Source organism: Vigna unguiculata, chromosome 3 (genome assembly GCF_004118075.2).
Source record: "Vigna unguiculata cultivar IT97K-499-35 chromosome 3, ASM411807v1, whole genome shotgun sequence".
NCBI classification, from domain to species: domain Eukaryota; kingdom Viridiplantae; phylum Streptophyta; class Magnoliopsida; order Fabales; family Fabaceae; genus Vigna; species Vigna unguiculata.
In genome coordinates, this window is record NC_040281.1 from 50,507,290 (window position 1) to 50,526,031 (window position 18,742).

At 29.6% G+C, this 18,742-nt stretch overlaps 2 protein-coding genes and 1 non-coding gene across 5 annotated transcripts; 2 read left to right on the forward strand and 1 right to left on the reverse strand.

Moving 5' to 3' along the window:
* Positions 1-8,700: 8,700 nt before the first annotated feature.
* LOC114176825 (protein IQ-DOMAIN 14-like) lies at positions 8,701-11,695 on the forward strand. 3 transcript variants are annotated; one of them, XM_028062005.1, is made up of 5 exons: positions 8,701-8,715; positions 8,852-9,249; positions 10,294-10,485; positions 10,612-10,689; positions 10,767-11,695. In XM_028062005.1, the coding sequence occupies exons 2-5, from the start codon at positions 8,890-8,892 to the stop codon at positions 11,472-11,474; spliced, it is 1,338 nt and encodes a 445-aa protein (XP_027917806.1). In that variant the 5' UTR covers positions 8,701-8,715; positions 8,852-8,889; the 3' UTR covers positions 11,475-11,695. The 3 variants fall into 3 exon arrangements, with proteins under 3 accessions (XP_027917806.1, XP_027917805.1, XP_027917804.1); XM_028062004.1 differs by having other exon boundaries at positions 8,702-8,776; XM_028062003.1 differs by lacking the exon at positions 8,701-8,715 and having other exon boundaries at positions 8,722-9,249.
* A 463-nt stretch (positions 11,696-12,158) lies between these two features.
* On the forward strand, positions 12,159-12,232 carry TRNAV-AAC. Its single transcript has one exon. It is a non-coding gene; the product is annotated as a tRNA-Val (tRNA).
* Positions 12,233-13,625: 1,393 nt separating this feature from the next.
* Positions 13,626-16,996, reverse strand: LOC114176356 (replication factor C subunit 2). Its single transcript, XM_028061383.1, has 7 exons — positions 16,678-16,996; positions 16,480-16,586; positions 16,286-16,387; positions 15,475-15,670; positions 14,343-14,471; positions 14,076-14,270; positions 13,626-13,991 (listed from the first exon to the last, which is right to left on the reverse strand). Exons 1-7 carry the CDS (start codon positions 16,828-16,830, stop codon positions 13,881-13,883), a joined length of 993 nt encoding a protein of 330 aa, XP_027917184.1. The 5' UTR covers positions 16,831-16,996; the 3' UTR covers positions 13,626-13,880.
* Between the last annotated feature and the right edge of the window lie 1,746 nt (positions 16,997-18,742).

Genomic DNA, 18,742 nt, shown 5'->3' on the forward strand with positions numbered 1-18,742 from the left:
GTAATGAGGTTTAAAGAAGTTGTTATTTTTTACTCTTTTATAAAGCTAAAAGACATCTGTATCATGTATCTTTCTATTATTATTCAGAGATAAAAAATTCTTAAACTGTCCCGTGAACATATGTCACATTGACCGAGCCACGTAAATTTTTGTGTGTCTTTTTTTTCTCTGTTTTTTTTTTTTCATCTTGTCATAACAATACGTTTGAATAATAAAAGATATTAGTGTCCTGGTAATCTAAGATAAATTTTAATTTCTTTTATCACATTAAATAAACTTTTATCTTAACATAAGAAACTTAAATTTTCAACTTCTCATGAAAATATCTTGTAGGGAAGATAGCTAAAATACATTTTGGAAAACTTATTTCCAGTTGTTATTACTTTCCCAGGATTTGTATTAATCTAAAACTTTTTATTGTAACAAATGCTCCTATAAATAAAATTGGTATGATTGTTATTCAAAAAAACATCAGAAGCTCAACTACGACACTCATCAATGAACAGTGAACGACAACTACTGACAGAACTGACCATTATAAATCTCTTTTATTATTTTATCTTGTACAATTCCCATTTAAAATACTATTTTTGTTAATAAGAAAAAATTATAAAAGATTTTCATTTTAAATGAAAGACGATGTTATTTTCTTGAAACTGCAAGCAATGTTCCCTTTATTTTGCTTGTGATTCAGTTGACTTTGAAGAAAATGAAACTTCTTTTAATAAGAAGTAAATCCAAAACTGTTTTAATAGTCCATATTATTTATAATATCGGTGGGTTATAACTATTTACTATTTCTGTTCATAATTTTATTTTTTTTAAATGTTATAATATTGATCAATAATATTTAAATATTTTAAATACTTAATTAATTTCTTTATCAAATTATAAATTATATATGTTAATACTTTAATTTTTAACTGTTATTTTTATAATAATATTTTAAAAATTAAATGAACATTTTAATTTTATTATTATAAAAAATAAATTAAATTAATTTATTCTCATTACAATACAATAAATATATAAAATAAATTATAAAAAAATATTAATCAACTTACTAGTCCACTAACTCATCATAATAAAGTGAGATTATATAATTTTTAACTTAATCCATGTGAATCAAATTTACTCACCCCAGACGCCGTAAATTTACTCCATGGGCGTGTTGGTTTTGCAGTACTTAAATGCGTATGGTACTTTTGTGTACCTATCTCAATCAAACAAATTATTTTATATAATTTTTTGGACATTGTGTATATAGTTAAAGGTGAAAAACTGATTAAGTGGTGTAGGGAGATGTAGTCCCCCACCCTTGCCCGTCTATATATGCCTAATGCCTACCAATAGTGATATGACCTAGATGTGTACCATAATTTTATTTTACTTTTATATTTTTATTAGTAAAAATATGTGTGTTTACTTTATTTTATAATTATAAAATAAATATAAATAATTTTTACAATTTATTATAGATTTTCAGTTTAATTTAAAAATAATTATTTAAAAAATATTAATTTTAAAAAACAGTCATTTAGTAAAATTGACAAACTAATCATTTTAATTTAGAAAAACAATAATTTAAAGAATAAGAATGGAAAACAACCAAAATAGAAAATCTTAAGTATAAATTATATTTTTTATATTAGAAGATTGATCGGTCATATATGTAAAGATAAAAAATATCATGAAGTAAATTATTTATATTTCTCAATGTGGAAATTAATAAATGTATAATGGAATTTAAATGGTGATTGGTGTGGGTTAATTATTTATAGATATTAAAGATTATGTAGTGAGAATTAGTGAATTAATATGGAAGTTAGATACTCTTATCTAATCTATTTTACAGAAACTTAGTATCTTATAATATAATGGTATAATGAGAGGATACAAGAATTCTAAAAAGAAAATCGATTCTTTTAAAACTTGAGCTCAAATTTAATCTTTTTTTTTTTTACAGGTTTCAGGTTTCACTAACTGAATATTAGAAATGATATATATAGTAATGACGTAGGTATTTAAGCAGCATGTAAGAAAGAAATCCGTGTTACAGATCTTGCAGTTTATTATTTAGAATATATAAAAGTAATTTTTGATTAGCATAAGTGAGATGTTAAGAAAGTTGAAGACACGTGAAGAAACAGCGTGGAATGGAGCATTGTTTTGTTGTTCAGAAGTGGTGAGGCTATTTCACCAATAACAGGAACTGGTTTATATATAATGTCAGTCACGTGATCTACCATACCACTCTCTTCTCTATCTTCCTGCCTACCTACCATCTACACTGCTACACTGCTTCCTTCATACACTACCAATCAATAACCTTATTCTCCTTTTTTCTGTGTCTATCATCTTTAACCACTAACCCTAACCCTAACCCTAACCCTAACCCTATCTTTTCTTTCCTTTTCTCTAAAACCAATATTATGATGCCTGTTTCTTAATATCAAACAAAATTTTATCATCAATCCATCCTCCCTCTACTGTTCCAACAACTGCACCAGCAACGACCATCTTCACCATTCTCTTGCTCCAATGACAATCAATACCAAATCATCTCTTTTGTTTCCTTCTAAATGGAAATATTACCAACCAAGCATGGGTAGTCAAGCAAGAAAGGAAGAAAAAAGAATGTTCCAGAATGAAAAATTTTATGTTTCTTTCGTTCAAATATATTGCAGGTAATTTCTCTTTTTTATGTTTAATTTTAATTTAATGTAATTTCGCTTTTTCTTCCTCTCTCTTTCCTATTAAACTAAACATTATAAAAGAATAATCCCATTTTTTTCTTCTTTTTCTTCTTTTTCTTCTTAATCAGACATAATTTCTTTTTGGTTTAATTAATCGTAAGGTACCCAGTTTGGTACTAGTGTGTCAAATTAATACCCGCTTTTAAAAAAGTGTCAATTGCATCCCAACTTTTGAAAATTGCTTCAATTAGGTCCCTTTCAGATTGACTAACGCCGTTAGTCAACGTGCCACGTGTCAATCTGTGGATTTTTTTATTTCTTTTTAAAAAAAATTTTAATTTTTTTTTTAATTTTAATTTTTTTTTAAAATTTTTAAAAAATAAAAAATAAAAATGCCACGTGTGACACGTGGCATTGTCAGTGCCACGTGGCATTGTAATGCCACGTGTCAGTGTCACTATTAGATGTCATTGTGTTGATTTCGATTTAGTCCCCACATATTTCTTTTTGTTTCAATTTAGTACCTAAGTAGGTGTATATGATTCAATTTTGTCCCAATTGTTTTTTAATAATTAAAATATTTTTGTAATCCATTTTTTATAAGATTAAAAATAATTAAGTATAAATATTTTTACAAAATTAAGTACTAATATTTATAATGTTTCTCTCAATCTCAGACCAAATTTATTATTTGTATAAATGTTATGCTATTTTTTTTTATTAAAAATGACTTAATAAAATGACTTTTACCACTAAATTTTAATATAAATATCAAATACTTAATTTTTTTAAAACTTTTATACTTAATTACTTTTAATTTTATTAAAAAAAATTTTAATTATTAAAAATTATTAGGTCAAAATTGAATCAAATACACATAAGTAGGTACTAAATTGAAACGAAAAAACATAAATGGGGACTAAATCGAAATCATCACAATGGCATCTAATAGTGACACTGACACATGACATTACAATGCCACGTGGCACTGACAATGTCACGTGTCACACACCAGGACTTGACACGTGGCATTTATAATTTTTTTTTAAATTAAAAAAATTTTTAAAAATAAAAAAAATTAAATATTTTTTTAAAAAAATCAAAAAAATCACAGATTGACACGTGGCACATTGACTAACGGCGTTAGTCAACTCTGTCTGAAAGGTACCTAATTGAAGCAATTTTCAAAAGTTGGGATACAATAGACACTTTTTTAAAAGCGGATACCAATTTGACACAATAGTACCAAACTGGGTACCTTACGACTAATTAAACCTTTCTTTTTTATGTTATAAAATTCACTTAAACTCATTTTCACGTTTCTGCGGTGCGTATATGAGATGGAAAAGATTTGGAACTACGGTTGTTGTCCCATTCGATGGTTGTGTCAGGGAACGAAACTAGCTTAGGGTGGGCCTGGCCTGGGTTCGTTAGGGTGAAAACACATACGTGCGATAGTCTGATAGTGTTTGTCTATATAAATTTTTTAAATTGATAGTATATTAATACCGATAATAATGTGATATTATTAAATTAATTTATAAAATAAATTTATTTTTATTAAAAATAAAGTAAAATTAATAGAGAAATTAATTGTTGATGAATAAAAATAAATAAACAGTTTTATAGAACATATGTAAAAATAATAATTAATTTTAAAAAATTTAATAAATAATTATATTATAAAGGATAGAATTGATATTATAAAATATAGATACATAAAGAATTTTCTTTATATATTAAATAACAGAATTGATATTATAAAATATGAACACAAGATAATTTTCTTTATATATTATTATAGATAAAAATTAAAATTAAAATAAAATAAACAATTATCTAAAATAGTAAATATAAATTAATTATTTTAATCTAAAAATAATTAGATCTAAATTAATTGTGATTTAAAGATTAAGTATATATATATATATATATATATATATATATATATATATAATATTTTTAATTTAAAATAATGATTATTTAGATTATACAATTGGAAAGGAAATATGTATATTCTTTTTTATTGTACATAAAATTAAAAAAAAAAAGATAAATTTAAATAAATAGTGGACAATTATAATTTTTTATTTATAATAGTGACTATTTTAATAAACAATAAATTTTTACTTTGTAAATTGGTATCTAAATTAATCACTAACTAACAATTTTTAATCACTAAAATTAGTTACTAATAGAATATTTTCTTGTAATACTTATTGATTTATTTCAATAAAATAACCTATATATTATTATGAACGATATATAACAACGTTCGAAATACATTAACAACTATATTTATTTTTTTCAAATTCTTATACTTTTGTTTTTTCTTAATTGTTTTACGTTGTTATGAGAATCTAACATTGGTCTAGATAATTGAAATGTAAACTTAGAAAAAGAAGTAGTATACTGAGTTGTAAAGACTTGTTAATTTGATTTCATTGCATGACTATTGTCGTAACATATATAATCTAAAACATATTTTTCAGTAAATAGTAAAATTTATTTTTTTATTACATAATAAGATATGACCAATGTGTATGAATACATGTAACTCGTTGTCAACATGCATGATTTTAAATTAAAAAATATATAATTTGTGGTGTTTCGTAAGAAGGAAGCAGAGGATAAATAATTTTAAGAAAATTGTGAACGCTTCTATACTGTTTACCATTAGTATGTACTTATCTTTCAATTTTTATCTTAATCTCTTTTCTACTTTTCTTGAATCAAATTCTTATTTTATTTTTATAACTATTTATGAAGTGACACGTAAATAAATTTTGTCTTCATTACACATTATTAGAAGGATCAAAGAATAACTACCAGACGAAATTCCTTTACGTGAGATCCACCACTTATATGACAAATAATAAATATTGATTTTTTATTATTAAAATTACAATTATAAGACCTGTATTTGTAGATATAAATTTTAACGAGTAAAATGAAAATTTTATAAACATATTGTAATAAATTCTTTTTTTTTTTTAATTTTGTAAGAATGTAATTTATTTAAAATTCTCTCTCCTTATACTCCTTTTAGGCTGAGTTTAAAAGTTTCATGCTCTTTAAATAAATGATATATCTAATAAAATAGTTATTGATCAATTAAGATGGTAAGATGGTCGAAACACGTTATTGGTCACAATAAACACATTATTAATGATAATAAGGGCTCATTTATCTTTCACTAATTCGATCTATTCTTATATTTTTCAACGACATTGATAAAAAATGTGATAGTGATATGAATAAGGAAAAATATTCATAAAGTAGATTTAAACATTTTCCGTAATTTAATTTGGACCTTTGTGATATTTTAAAAGTGGTTCAAATAAGGAGAGTTGATAAAGTTGCATATATTCAATTTATTATTGATGGCTTAAGGCTGGAGTAAGGAAGAGATATAGACAATTTTCTCTTCATTTGTACTTTCATCACTTAAGTAATCAAACATTAAGATGTGATGATGATACATGGTATTTCTTTATTAGACCATGTAACGAGTAGTCTTGTTCAATTGATAAATGGTTGCTTAAGAGTTAGTAAAAATGTGGTATATGATGTTTATGAAATTTGTCAAATCATACAATAAGTCTTTTTTACTTCAACGTTATGATTAAGTGATACAAGAGAAATAATGATTGCTCAAACGATGATAGGACACTTGAGTGAGTGAAATATCAAACCAATCTTCTTTCTTCTAAGAGTAACAAGCTCCATCATTATTAAGAAAGAAAAATTTTCTTTGAAAAGAAAAAGTTTGTTTAAGCAACATGAATTCGTTAAAACAATTTTTGGATGCATCTTATATAGGTGATAGTCTAATATACATAATGTTGTATATTGTATGTTTATATTTGTGTCATTATATGACCTAAAGTAGTTGAACATATTAATACCTATTGTTGTATCGTGATTTTTGTACGAGTGTGTAATGAGAAATATTTGGATGATATTGTGATTCTAACTAACACTCGTAGTATAAAGTACATGAACCTAATACAAAAATGAGATATCCATACTCTAGTGATGATCTACATCACATAGATTAAAACATTGTGTGGTAAGAAGTTGAAGGAGATTTGTATTTATTGTTGAAAAATACATAATAAAAAATATACCTTCTAACAAAAACACATAACAAAAAACAAATAAAAACACACAGTCAAATTTAACGTTTGACACATCAAATCCTATATCTAGAAGCGGCCACCAAAATTTTATTATAGCACTACATACTTATTTTCTTTCAAGGAAAAGTTTACAAACTCTCTCAACTCAACATTCAACTTTTACAAGAAAAAATTACCTTATCTATCAAGACACACAACTATAGTCATTTTCCACAAAAAGAAAAACAAATTTAAAAACGAGTGAGTTTCGTTTGTTTCATGATTTGAAAAGAAAAATGAGAACAAATTTGTATTAAGATGTTCGAAAAGGCAATCCACTGAAATGAGGAGAAAGAGAAAAAGCCACCTCATAATATGCAAGTTACTCTATTTTTTTTTTTAAGAGAATCGATTCTCATGTATGTCTCTTAAGCAAAATCAATCCTAATTTTTTCCAGAATCAATTCTCGTCTCAATTTTGCACAATTTTGTACAATTTTCACTATTATTCTTGTATCCATTTGATGTCATTTTCACGGTGTTGCTAGTGACATGATCAGGTGGTATCATCAGTGTCGTGGTATTCCTGCATTAGTGATCTTGTGACAGAAATGATGTGATGAAGAGGAACAACTCCTGAGAAAAAAGAGTTATAAAATAATAATAATAATAATTACATTTAAATTCAAATTTTATTTATCCTCAACAATAAAATCATAATCATTTCACTTTATTAATTAAAATATTTTTTAATCTACCAAATTAAACTATATAAATTTTCGCCTCAAATTCGTTCGTCACGATCTACTTTTCTTTAATCCAAACATTATTATATTATCACTTTCATTTTTATTGAAATTCACCTAAATTTATTCTCTGGTATGTGCGGGAGGTACTGCTATATAGTGGTCTCAGAGCACGTTTCATCCATCCTTGGTGGGATCGCGAGCTCCGGTTATGACGAAATTTTATTATTATCTTACTCTTCTTCTGCCATTTCACTCTGCATCTCCTCAAGATACGTCTTTTCCACTTTCCTTCTTTGCTTCTCCTCGATTTCCGAATCAAATCAAATTATCTCTCCACCACCATTCACCATCATCAATTATCAAATTTCCTCACACTTTTAATATATTTACTTTCCTGCATCTTTTATTGCTTTCATTCACTTCCCTGCTTCAACCTCAGTTTACTCATTTTTCTTCTCTTTCACCTTTAAAACTAGTATCAAAATTTTAAAGTAGAATGAAAAATACTTCATAGCTAAAACATTTCTAATTTTAGAGTTAGGTCATTTAGGCTCTTATTTCCTTTTTCTCTTTTACTTATTTTCATATATATCGAAACAAACACAGTAAACTGACATATAAATTATTTTATACCATACTTATGAGTGATAATAGCCCGGCAAATAATAGAATCAAACAAACACAAACCAAAATTTTCAAAGTGTGGAGTTAGAAGTCAAAAGAATCTTCATCAAAGTTAGAACGCGAGAAGAAATAAGAGTACGCCATGCAAAAAACAAGTATTGAAGAAGTTTATTTTAAGGTCACACACACATTTCACGCTTCATTAAAAATATAACACAATAGCTTAAATAGTCGCCACCACTCACTTTATTTTGTCTTTCACCCATTTTATTTGCAAAAACTGTTTTTTCTATTAAAATTTAGCACTTAATTAAAAAAAAAAAAAGTAGAAAATGTGTTTTAATTGAAGTTCTCATCTTATAAAGAATGGATATAAACCTGAGATTGGAATAATAAATGTAAATTATCCTAATACAATATAATTAACACATGAGACACAGAACATATAATGAACACGTATTTTAAGTCTGGAATGATTAAAAAAAGAGGGTAAAAGTTGGTTTGGCTTAAAGTCACGTCACAAAGGTGCACAAAAGTTTCTTCCTTTCACTCAAAAAACCCACACCTCCTCTTCCTTTGGTCACTAGTAAGCTCTGTTTTTTTCTTCTTCCTCTTTTCTTCCTCTCTCCCTCGTAACTGTTGCTATTTTTTTTTACGCAAGTTTTGTTCTTTCTCGAAACCCAAAACTTGTGATAAGCAATGGGCAAGGCGTCAAAGTGGTTTCGCGGGCTTCTGGGTCTCAAAAAAACAGAGCGTAGCACCTCACCTGCGAAGCCACCCAAAGAGAAACGCCGATGGAGCTTCGTTAAATCAAACACAGAAAAGGACAACAACACTGCTGCCACGTGTCCACCACAAGGAAACGACGGCAGCAAGCACGCCATGGCAGTGGCAGCAGCCACTGCTGCGGTGGCGGAAGCGGCGGTGGCTGCCGCCGAAGCTGCTGCCGTTGTTGTCAGACTAACAAGCAGCAGCGGCAGATGCACCGACGTGGGGCCCACAAGGATTCGCCAGCACTGGGCCGCCGTTAAGATCCAAGCCGCTTTTCGGGGCTGTCTGGTTCGTATCCTTCTCTATTATTATTCTCACCATTTTTAACAACATTATTTTTTTTGTTTCTCTGCCATCATTCTTTAATCTTCTGTTTTTTTTTCTTTTGTTGTTGTTGAGGTGATTCTTCGTAGTTAGTTCGTTGTGTTACCGAGCTGTTCTGTTTTGTCCTTTTGCTCCAAACTAGCTGCCTGAAATTTTTTATCTCCAAAATGCATTTGTGAAATCTTCTTTTCTTAGTAGTACCGGCATTATTGTAGTTCCTTTTCACAGTTAAATGGTTCACTGATTTTGGGAACCATCTTTAGTGGAGAATCTCAATCATTTCTTGTTTTGTAAAAGCTCAAAACTGAAATATTACTTGAAAAATTAAAGCCTTTGTTTCATACTTAATGGTATTAAATAATACTACTACTAATAACGATAATCATTTGGAAGGAATTAGTTAATAGTTAAAACATGTGATGGGTGATTCACATGGTTTGTTTCGGGTAGAAAGTATTTACAAATCTAGGGGTGATGGCTTCGCATTGTACCTAGGTTTGATGTATAAGGACACGAGTAGTGGCGCATTGCATGAGTTGGTGGTTTTTACCCTTTTTCAATGTTTGATTTCCCACTAGCGGCCAAATTGTGTCCACACGGTTCAGTTCTTCTGCCATGGCCCATAAAGATACTGTCTTTTTGGTGAAACAATGTCTTTGGCCTTTTGGTCTTTTGGTTATGTGGGGACAGACTTGTGTCTTCAGATTGAGGAGACGTAATACACTTGAATTTTATATGCTTTTATCATTTTTCCAAGACAAATTGCAACCCTGTTCTTCCTTCCTTCTTCTTCACCATAATTAATGCGAGCTTTTTGGTTAGTGACTATGGACATATAATAGTGTTAAAAATTATGAAAGAGATAAATTCTATATTAAAATAAAAAGTCGTTCATTTTTTGTTTCGTATGTGATTCAAATATTTGTCGTTGTTCACTGAAGTTTTCCATTGCCTGCTATAACTTGGAATGTAACCTTCTTGTGGTGATGTACTTGTTGCAATGTTTAGGCAAGGAGAGCACTGAGAGCATTAAAAGGGTTGGTGAAGCTGCAAGCATTAGTGAGAGGTCACATTGAGAGGAAGCGTACAGCACAATGGCTGAAAAGAGTGCAAGCACTCTTGCATACACAGGCACAAGTCTCTGCAGGCTTGGTTCTGCATGCCTCACCTTCAAGCTCAAAGTTTTCTACCCACCTCCATGTTAGTATTACTAAATTCCTATCCTTTTATTGGAGATTCAAAACCATTTTTATCTTTTATTGGTTTGCACCTCATTCTCTTGTTAATCTTGATATGATCATGTGGTTTTCAAATTACCATCTGCAGGGTCCAGAAACACCAGAAAAATTTGAGAGCCCTATCAGCTCTAAAAGCATGAAATATGAGCAATCACCTATATTCAAGGTACTTTAATTTCAGCCAGAATTTACCCTGAATTTATGAAGTTGTAAATTCTTATAGAAGCATCTGTGCCATTGCAGAGAAATGGCTCCAAATCCTGTGTTCAGATCAATGGCTATCAAGAGATATGTGGTAGCAGATTGGAGAATCAAGTAACTGATCAACCATGGAGCTCAGCAAGATCATTGATAAGAACATACAGTTCCAATGATGAAAGAAATGACAGGGTTCTTGAAGTTGATTCTGGAAAACCACACTTTACAAAGCGTAGAAACCTCTCTTACTCCACGGTTTCTGATCATTACAGCAAGAGTTTGAACAGCACAAAGGAGTCAACATCTCTTCAATCTGGTCAAAGTCCATGTGGTGAAGTTCAGTCATACAGTTGCAGCTCACAAAAAGTCAACGAGATAGAGGAGAGTCCGTTCTGCACTGCTGACAACAGTCCACAATTCTTATCAGCCACTTCCAAAGACGATGGCTTCAATAGAAGCCCTTTTACCCCCGCAAGGAGTGATGGGTCTAGAAGCTACATTCGTGGTTATGCTGACTACCCAAGTTACATGGCATGCACTGAGTCTTCGAAAGCAAAGGTGAGATCTTTGAGTGCCCCAAAACAAAGGCCAAATTCTGAGAGACCTGGTTCATCAAATAGATACTCTCTTAATGGATTTGACATGTCAAGATTGGCCACACAAAGGGCAATGCATGCAAGCTTCACCAACAAGGCATATCCCGGTTCTGGTCGTTTGGACAAGCTTGGTATGCCTGTCGGGTACAGATTCTGAGTTGTGTTAATGTTTAAGATTATGTGTCTTCTTTTTTATAGTCTTAGCATCTGATTTTGCTAACTTCTTCTACTTTAGGCTTCCATTGCAGTTTTAAGTGTTAGCATTAGAAATCTATTTCGAAATTTCAGTGCATGCTGCTGCTAAGTGTCAAGTCATTTTCTGACTTGGATGGACTGTTCAAAGGAATTATTATCTTAGCTTTTCAGTTTTACCTTGCACGCTTGATCTATTCATAGTGGTTTCTTTTACTAGAGATGGGGCTAACATTGTTAAATGAATCATTAAATTAATATGGAATCAAATGCACTCAATTTCGCTAAATTTGAATTGAGATGGTTTAATATGCAACTGAACAAAACACGTTTTAAATACAATCAAACTATTTTCTAAATCTTTGTTTTATTCTAAAATATACTAAAAAGTGTCATGAAATGCTTGGATTTGGGGGCTGAGTGTGAACTAATTTTTAGCATGTTAAGATTTTGGTTTGATAACAAATAATATTCAAGAAAGCTTCTATTGCAGTCTTAAAAGGATTTATAAATTAACTCAATTACTCTTAATATGACATTATATAATTCAATATTTGAAGTGCTCAGTATATTCACATAATTTTCATAAATAACACTACTAAGAAAATGCAATGAATAAATTCTAATATTAATAGTTGACGAACATGAGGGTGTCGTGGTGTAGTTGGTTATCACGTCAGTCTAACACACTGAAGGTCTCCGGTTCAAGTCCGGGCGACGCCAATGATAAAACTTTTTTTTTCATTCTTTTAGGTACTTTTTTGCGTTACTATTTTAGGAAGAAGATTTACCTATTTAATAAAAAAAAATACTGAGGACATGTAGATTGGTGTAGCACACACTCCAACGACGAAAAAATTGCAGCTAAAACAAGATTAATATTTTAGTTTATTCCTTTCATTTTACTATAAGAGTGTATTGTTATTGTGTAACAACAATGATATACGTTGTTCTTGTTTGCTGTGACTTGTTTCCGCATTGATGTCTTGTTATTTATGTTTAATTTGCATATTTATGTGTCGACTTCTCGCTTACGATGTTGGACAAGATAATGATGGTAATGTTTTCGATATGTTATTTGAATTGAGGAGTAGAAATTAGAGAATGAAAAAAAATGACAAGAAAAATGTGATTGTTTGGATTAAATGAAAAAAAAGAGTGAAAAATATGAAGAAATGAGAAAATTAGAATTTGACTTCTTTAAATTTATTTTATGTTAAAATTTTCTGCCTCCAAATTAGGTTAATTTTAATGTTTTAATGTTTTAAAATATTTTAATATATTTTAAGATATTAAAATTAGTGTAATTCACCCATTAAAGAAACAACACAATAAGAAAATTAGAGAATTCAAAGTTATTTTACAATTTTATTTTATTGTTAATATTATTGTAGTTATTATTATTATTAATTTATTCTCATTATTATTTTAATATTTTATTATGTTTATTACTGTTCTTATTAGTTTATTTTTATTATATTTACCCTGGACTCGATGTAATTGAAGTCTAGTTTACTTACTACTTATGTTTACTCACAATTGTAGGTGTACAAAAATCAACTCCAACGGATACAAACCAATACGATTGGTGCTTTTCTTTCCATGGGAACAAAAATACAAATATAAAACTACTATTTTTACTATGGACATTCCTTATTCAGCATTTTGTATGCAATGTGCTTTCCCTAAACTACCAACTGATGAGATAAACATGCTCTGTGAAAAATAAGAAAGGGAATGTTGGGTTGGATTGCGATATATGTGGATGTAGAAAAATCTTACCATTTGTTAAAATGGGATTTTGTTGTGGACACCCCTCATGATATTGGTCTTCCAGTTTCTTTTATATATTTGGTGGAGTATTGTATTTCTACATATAACTTTCAGGTCCTTTGGATTAGGGAGACTCCAGTGTCTCTTTCAGATGTGATGAACAAGCCATGTTGATGAAAGTGGGAGGGAAATTTATGTGTCAAACCTAAACATTTGTAGGTACTAGTTATTAGATCTAAGTATAGATGTGGCATAGCATAAAGCTTTGAATTAATCTAACAGTACAGATTTATTGACTGCAACAAACGCTGTTCCTTCTTTTTCCCTTCCCACAAACCCATTGTTAAAAGTAACTAACCCCCACATTCTTTTACCATTGATGTCATAAATAAGAACTCTATACAGATAAAACATGTTCAAAGGTAACACAGTTCATCCAAGCTAAAAACATTTTATCAATGTATCAATTGATACATCAATTGATACATTGATGTATCAATTGGCATCTGAACATAAGAAAATATGGGTACATCATTAGAACATTTTACACTATCGGAAATATGAAAACCGTGACAACTCAGTTGCACTCGAGACAAGCTCATACAGCTTTAGCCGTCTCTCGAACTAGGGAAAGCTTAGCCAATAAACCACACAATTGAAGATAAGATCCAACACCATCACAAATTCTCATATGAGCAAACCCAGTTTCCTGCAATTTGAAGACTGTGTCAGTCAGATACTTTATGCACGTGTGAGTGTGTGTGTGTGTATAAGCGAATAGATTAGTAGCTACCTTCATGAATTCCAATTTCAGATACTCAGCCATATCATAGCTTTTTATGATACGAAAAAGGGTCGTGATGATATCAGTGGGAGAATATCCTAAATCATATAGTTGCTTGAGGCCCGAACAAGCCTCATCAAAGTTCCCTTCAATCACATTACGCACCATATTCTTCACATGCAGTGGATGTGGCTGGTCACAAACCTGAAACCAACCATAGATTTCAACAAAACCAATGACAAACTGTGGAAAATACAAATCATAGTTGATTCTAACCTTAAAAACATTTGCTTGGTTAACAAATTGGAACCCACTGTATGTTGCTTGCAAGTTATTCAATGCCTGCCTCATATCACCATCGGCAGTGAAAATGATGGCTTCAAGTCCTTCAGGAACGTAGGGAACCTTCAACAAGAGCACGACTCAGTTATACATTTCATCAATACTATCGAAGCCAAAATAGATGGCAACCAGTATTATCAAATAGCAGCCATGGTGATGCACAATGTTATGGCATGGTACTGATCTCATGGTGGCTCATGGCAGCTATGACGAAACACTCTAACAGGTCTCATTAGTGAGACTAATAATAAATTTAGAAATAAAAGAAAACAATGAAATATAACAACAGTAGTTACTAAAACGTATATGTATTATTCTTGTCATTGCAACCCTGCTTAAGCTATATATTATGCGATGCCCGTCAACCATCAATAATTGTGGCAAATAACAACAGTTTTATAATCAAAATGGTGGAAGCGTAGTATATTAGGCCGCCTTATAAAAAAACTAAGAATGCATGCACATGTCCCTATAAGATTTAGTTGCCATAAATTTTTTGCAACCCTTTCACTACTATATCACATAACGACAGCAAAAGCAAGTGATCAAATATTTAAGATCATCGTTCTTAGTTAACAGTGTGCAGCAAATACATACAATAATCCTAATCAACAAAGCTTCCAAATTCTTTTCTTTTCACTTTCTTCCCAACTATGCATCAATAATCATTATACAATACAGGATGAAAATTTCCCAGAAAGGAAGGAATGCAAATCAATAGTTGAGAAACACTAAACAGGTCAAAGAATCAAAGTTAAAACGATGGATACATATACAAACAATCAAAAGACAAGATAGACTTGTGCAAAAAAAAAGCTTAACTTAGAAAAGAAAACAAGCAAAGAGAAACAAAACAGAAAAGAAATTTCTTCTAAATCAAGAACCCCGCTTTTGACACCAAAAAATAATTATAAAGAAACAGAAGATGACAGTGGTGATTGTATTATTATTCATAAACTGTGACATTTCCAATAATGACAGATAGTCAAACCTATGCTCCTGTCACAAGTAGGAATACTACAAGCATGTCTTATGATAGTTGAAGGCAGAATGAATTTTGAGGTACCTTCTCGGCTTGAACCACAATCATGAGTCGACCAAGTATCTCTTGATCAGACAATCGTGAAAACCGCACTATGGCACATCTACTCTGAATGGGCTCAATAATCTTAGCCGAGGTATTGCAAGCAAGAGCAAAACGAGTAGAGTTAGAATATATCTCCATCGTCCTCCTCAATGCTTGTTGTGCCCCTGTGGTCATACTGAATTGAAAAAATGAACAAAATTAGAGGGCAAACAGAATAAGAGCAGACAAATTTCTTCATTATCATGTTACAAATGCAAAAATGTCCACCGCCCTTTCCCATAACCAATTTCTATTAAAAAACCTAACTGATTATTATTAGTGTAATCTGTAATCTTCCCCCACATTTTCATTTTTTATAATCAAATTTGTGTATTAAAACAATAGATCTGTTGGTCTCTTGTCACACTTGACTCCAACAATCTCTCTTACTTGTACAATTGCTTACCAAAATGGGATATGTCTGTCGATACAAAGGTCCATAATTCAAAATTATTCGCCTACTTTATATTATACTCATATAAGTCAGTCCATATGATGATGAACCAATGGCTCCGATACCACTTATTGAACTGTTTCATGCATGGAAAATGGAGAGATTTGACACTAAAAAATTAAGACACCAACTCACAACTTTTCTTATCCATTTACAATCAATGCAGGACTCCAACAAACTCACACCTCCGTTCAAGCAATCCCGGGTAAGTTTCACAAGGGCGAACATAGTGTTGGTGTTGAAACATGCAAAAATTGGTATCAATTGGACTTAAATTAGACTATCATCAAAACTCACCTATCAGCTTCATCCAGTATTACAATCTTGTGCCTCCCAGGGGGGAGGGTCACTTTCTTCTGAGCAAACATCTTGATCTTGTTCCTCACAACATCAATTCCTCTGCAACAAGAAGGAAAAGGATAATTTGAAAAAGAAAAAAAGATAAAACGTGTTGCAATCAGGGAAGCGAAATGTGAAATCACTAAACAAACCTATCATCAGAAGCATTAAGTTCAAGAACACCTTCCTTGCAATTTGGCCCGATAAGCTCGTTAGCGAGGGCTAGTATGCTAGTGGTTTTTCCGGTCCCAGGAGGACCCTAAGATGAGACATAGAATGAAAGAGCGAGAAAGGGAAAGCGTCAATGTAAGAAGTCAGTTCAAGAAGCGTAATGAAAGAAAAAAACTCACTGATAAGATGAGATTGGGCATGTTGCCATCGCGAGCAATGACTTGCAATCTGGAGACAGCGTCCTCGTTGCCGACGATATCAGCGATCTTGCTGGGACGATACTTCTCTACCCATGGCATGTCATAGATGTTGCTTGAGGAAGACGATGACATGCTTCGCCACCAATAAACAAGGATTTCAGTTTACGGTTGCAAATGAGAAGAGAAAACCCTCAAAACCCTATATCCCAAACCCCTTCAAACTTTGAAGAAATGTGTCCCAGTTTTAGAGGGAAAATCCCATGCCAGGGATTGATTTGTGTGAGGGAAAATCCCAAAGGAATATTTTTTTTCTAAAAACATAGCTTACATGTTTATTTTTTTATATACTTATACAAAATTATAATTTACTTCTTTGCTTTAAAATTATTTGTTTTAGTATTTATGTATTCAGTTTTGCTTTCTTTTTGTCCATATATAATGTTTTCTATATTTAATTTTTCATCATAAAAACTTTATAAATTAAAATTTACAATAATAAAGATAATAATTATAATAGATTCCTTGCAAACGTAAGACTTAAAATACGGATCTAAAGAATTTTACAATATTATTTAATTAAAAAATGTTAAATATATTTTTAATTATGAATTTTAATATAAATTTTTTTTTAATATAATTTGATTTCTAAAATTTTAATGAATATATATAACTTTCATAACTCAAATGTGTTTGTCTAGTTCTGACTCAAATAACAATATAAATCTTCAATATTGTTTAATAAACCTAAAAGATTAAAGTTGTTGAATTATACAAATTATATCTATTTTGAATTAAACTATATGAAATTTTAGAATATAAATGAACTTCACCACAAAATTTAAAATCTAAAAATATATTTTTAAAAAAGATTTAAAAGTTGCTTTTTAAGGTTATATTTGAAATAGTTAATAGAATTATTATACATGATTGTTTTAGCGGTGCAAAATGAGTATCATCGATGATACGTTGCAATTGTAAAAGTGGTGTTGCAGAAGGAGAGTAACATAAAGAAAAAATATCGGTGATGTAAGTTGTGCACTATTTTATTTGATAGCAGAGTAACAGGTGTACTTTATCGACATAAAGATTTACATAAATACATAAAAATGAAATATGACACAATTTGGTTGAAATAGGAGCTTAATGATAAGGTTAAAAGAACAAAGATATTATTATGTCACTTTAAGCACAATATAAATGTAGAGTGACTGAGTAAAAAGTTGTTGACGAAGAGTGATAAAGACACTGTTTGCAATTTAGTGTGATGGATTCAAGAAAAAATATAATAAATAACAATAGAATATTAATGTAAAAGGAAAAGGAATAAAGTATGTTTTATTTAAGAATATATTATATAGGATGATGATCCTTTTAATACTAAATTTTGATAATTTTTTTATAATTTATAAATAAATTCAAAATATTAAAAATAAAATAAAAAATTACTTAAAAAATAACACCTAAAATTATAATAAAAAATTATCAAAATTTAATAATAAAAAGTCATTTTATTATTATATACCGTGTCCATTCCACTTGCAAACTACATTTTCATTACTGTGATAGAATTAATAACAAGGGAATTTTGAACATTTTATCTTTATTTTTTAGTGAAAATTTAATTTTTTCTTTATTTTTATTTTTATATTCAACTAAAATAATATTTTATTTTATTTTCATTTAAAAAAAAGTGTGTTCGTATCAACCTATGTATTGTTCTTTTACTATTATAAATATTAACAAAATAATATTTTTTACAAAAAACTATATTAAAAAGATATTACATCATCAAATATTTAATATAAGAAAATATATGATTTTCTTTAATATCAAATATGAAAATAAATTATAATTATAAAATATTAAATAACAATTTGATAAAATTAAAAGTAATGATATAAAATGATAAAAATAATGAAATGTATATATAAAATTGAGTTATTAAATTCAAATTAAATAAAAATAAACACATAACTGATGAACATGATAATGAGATGTACAAGAAGATTGAAATGAGACAAATATGCATGTATTTATTCTGGTC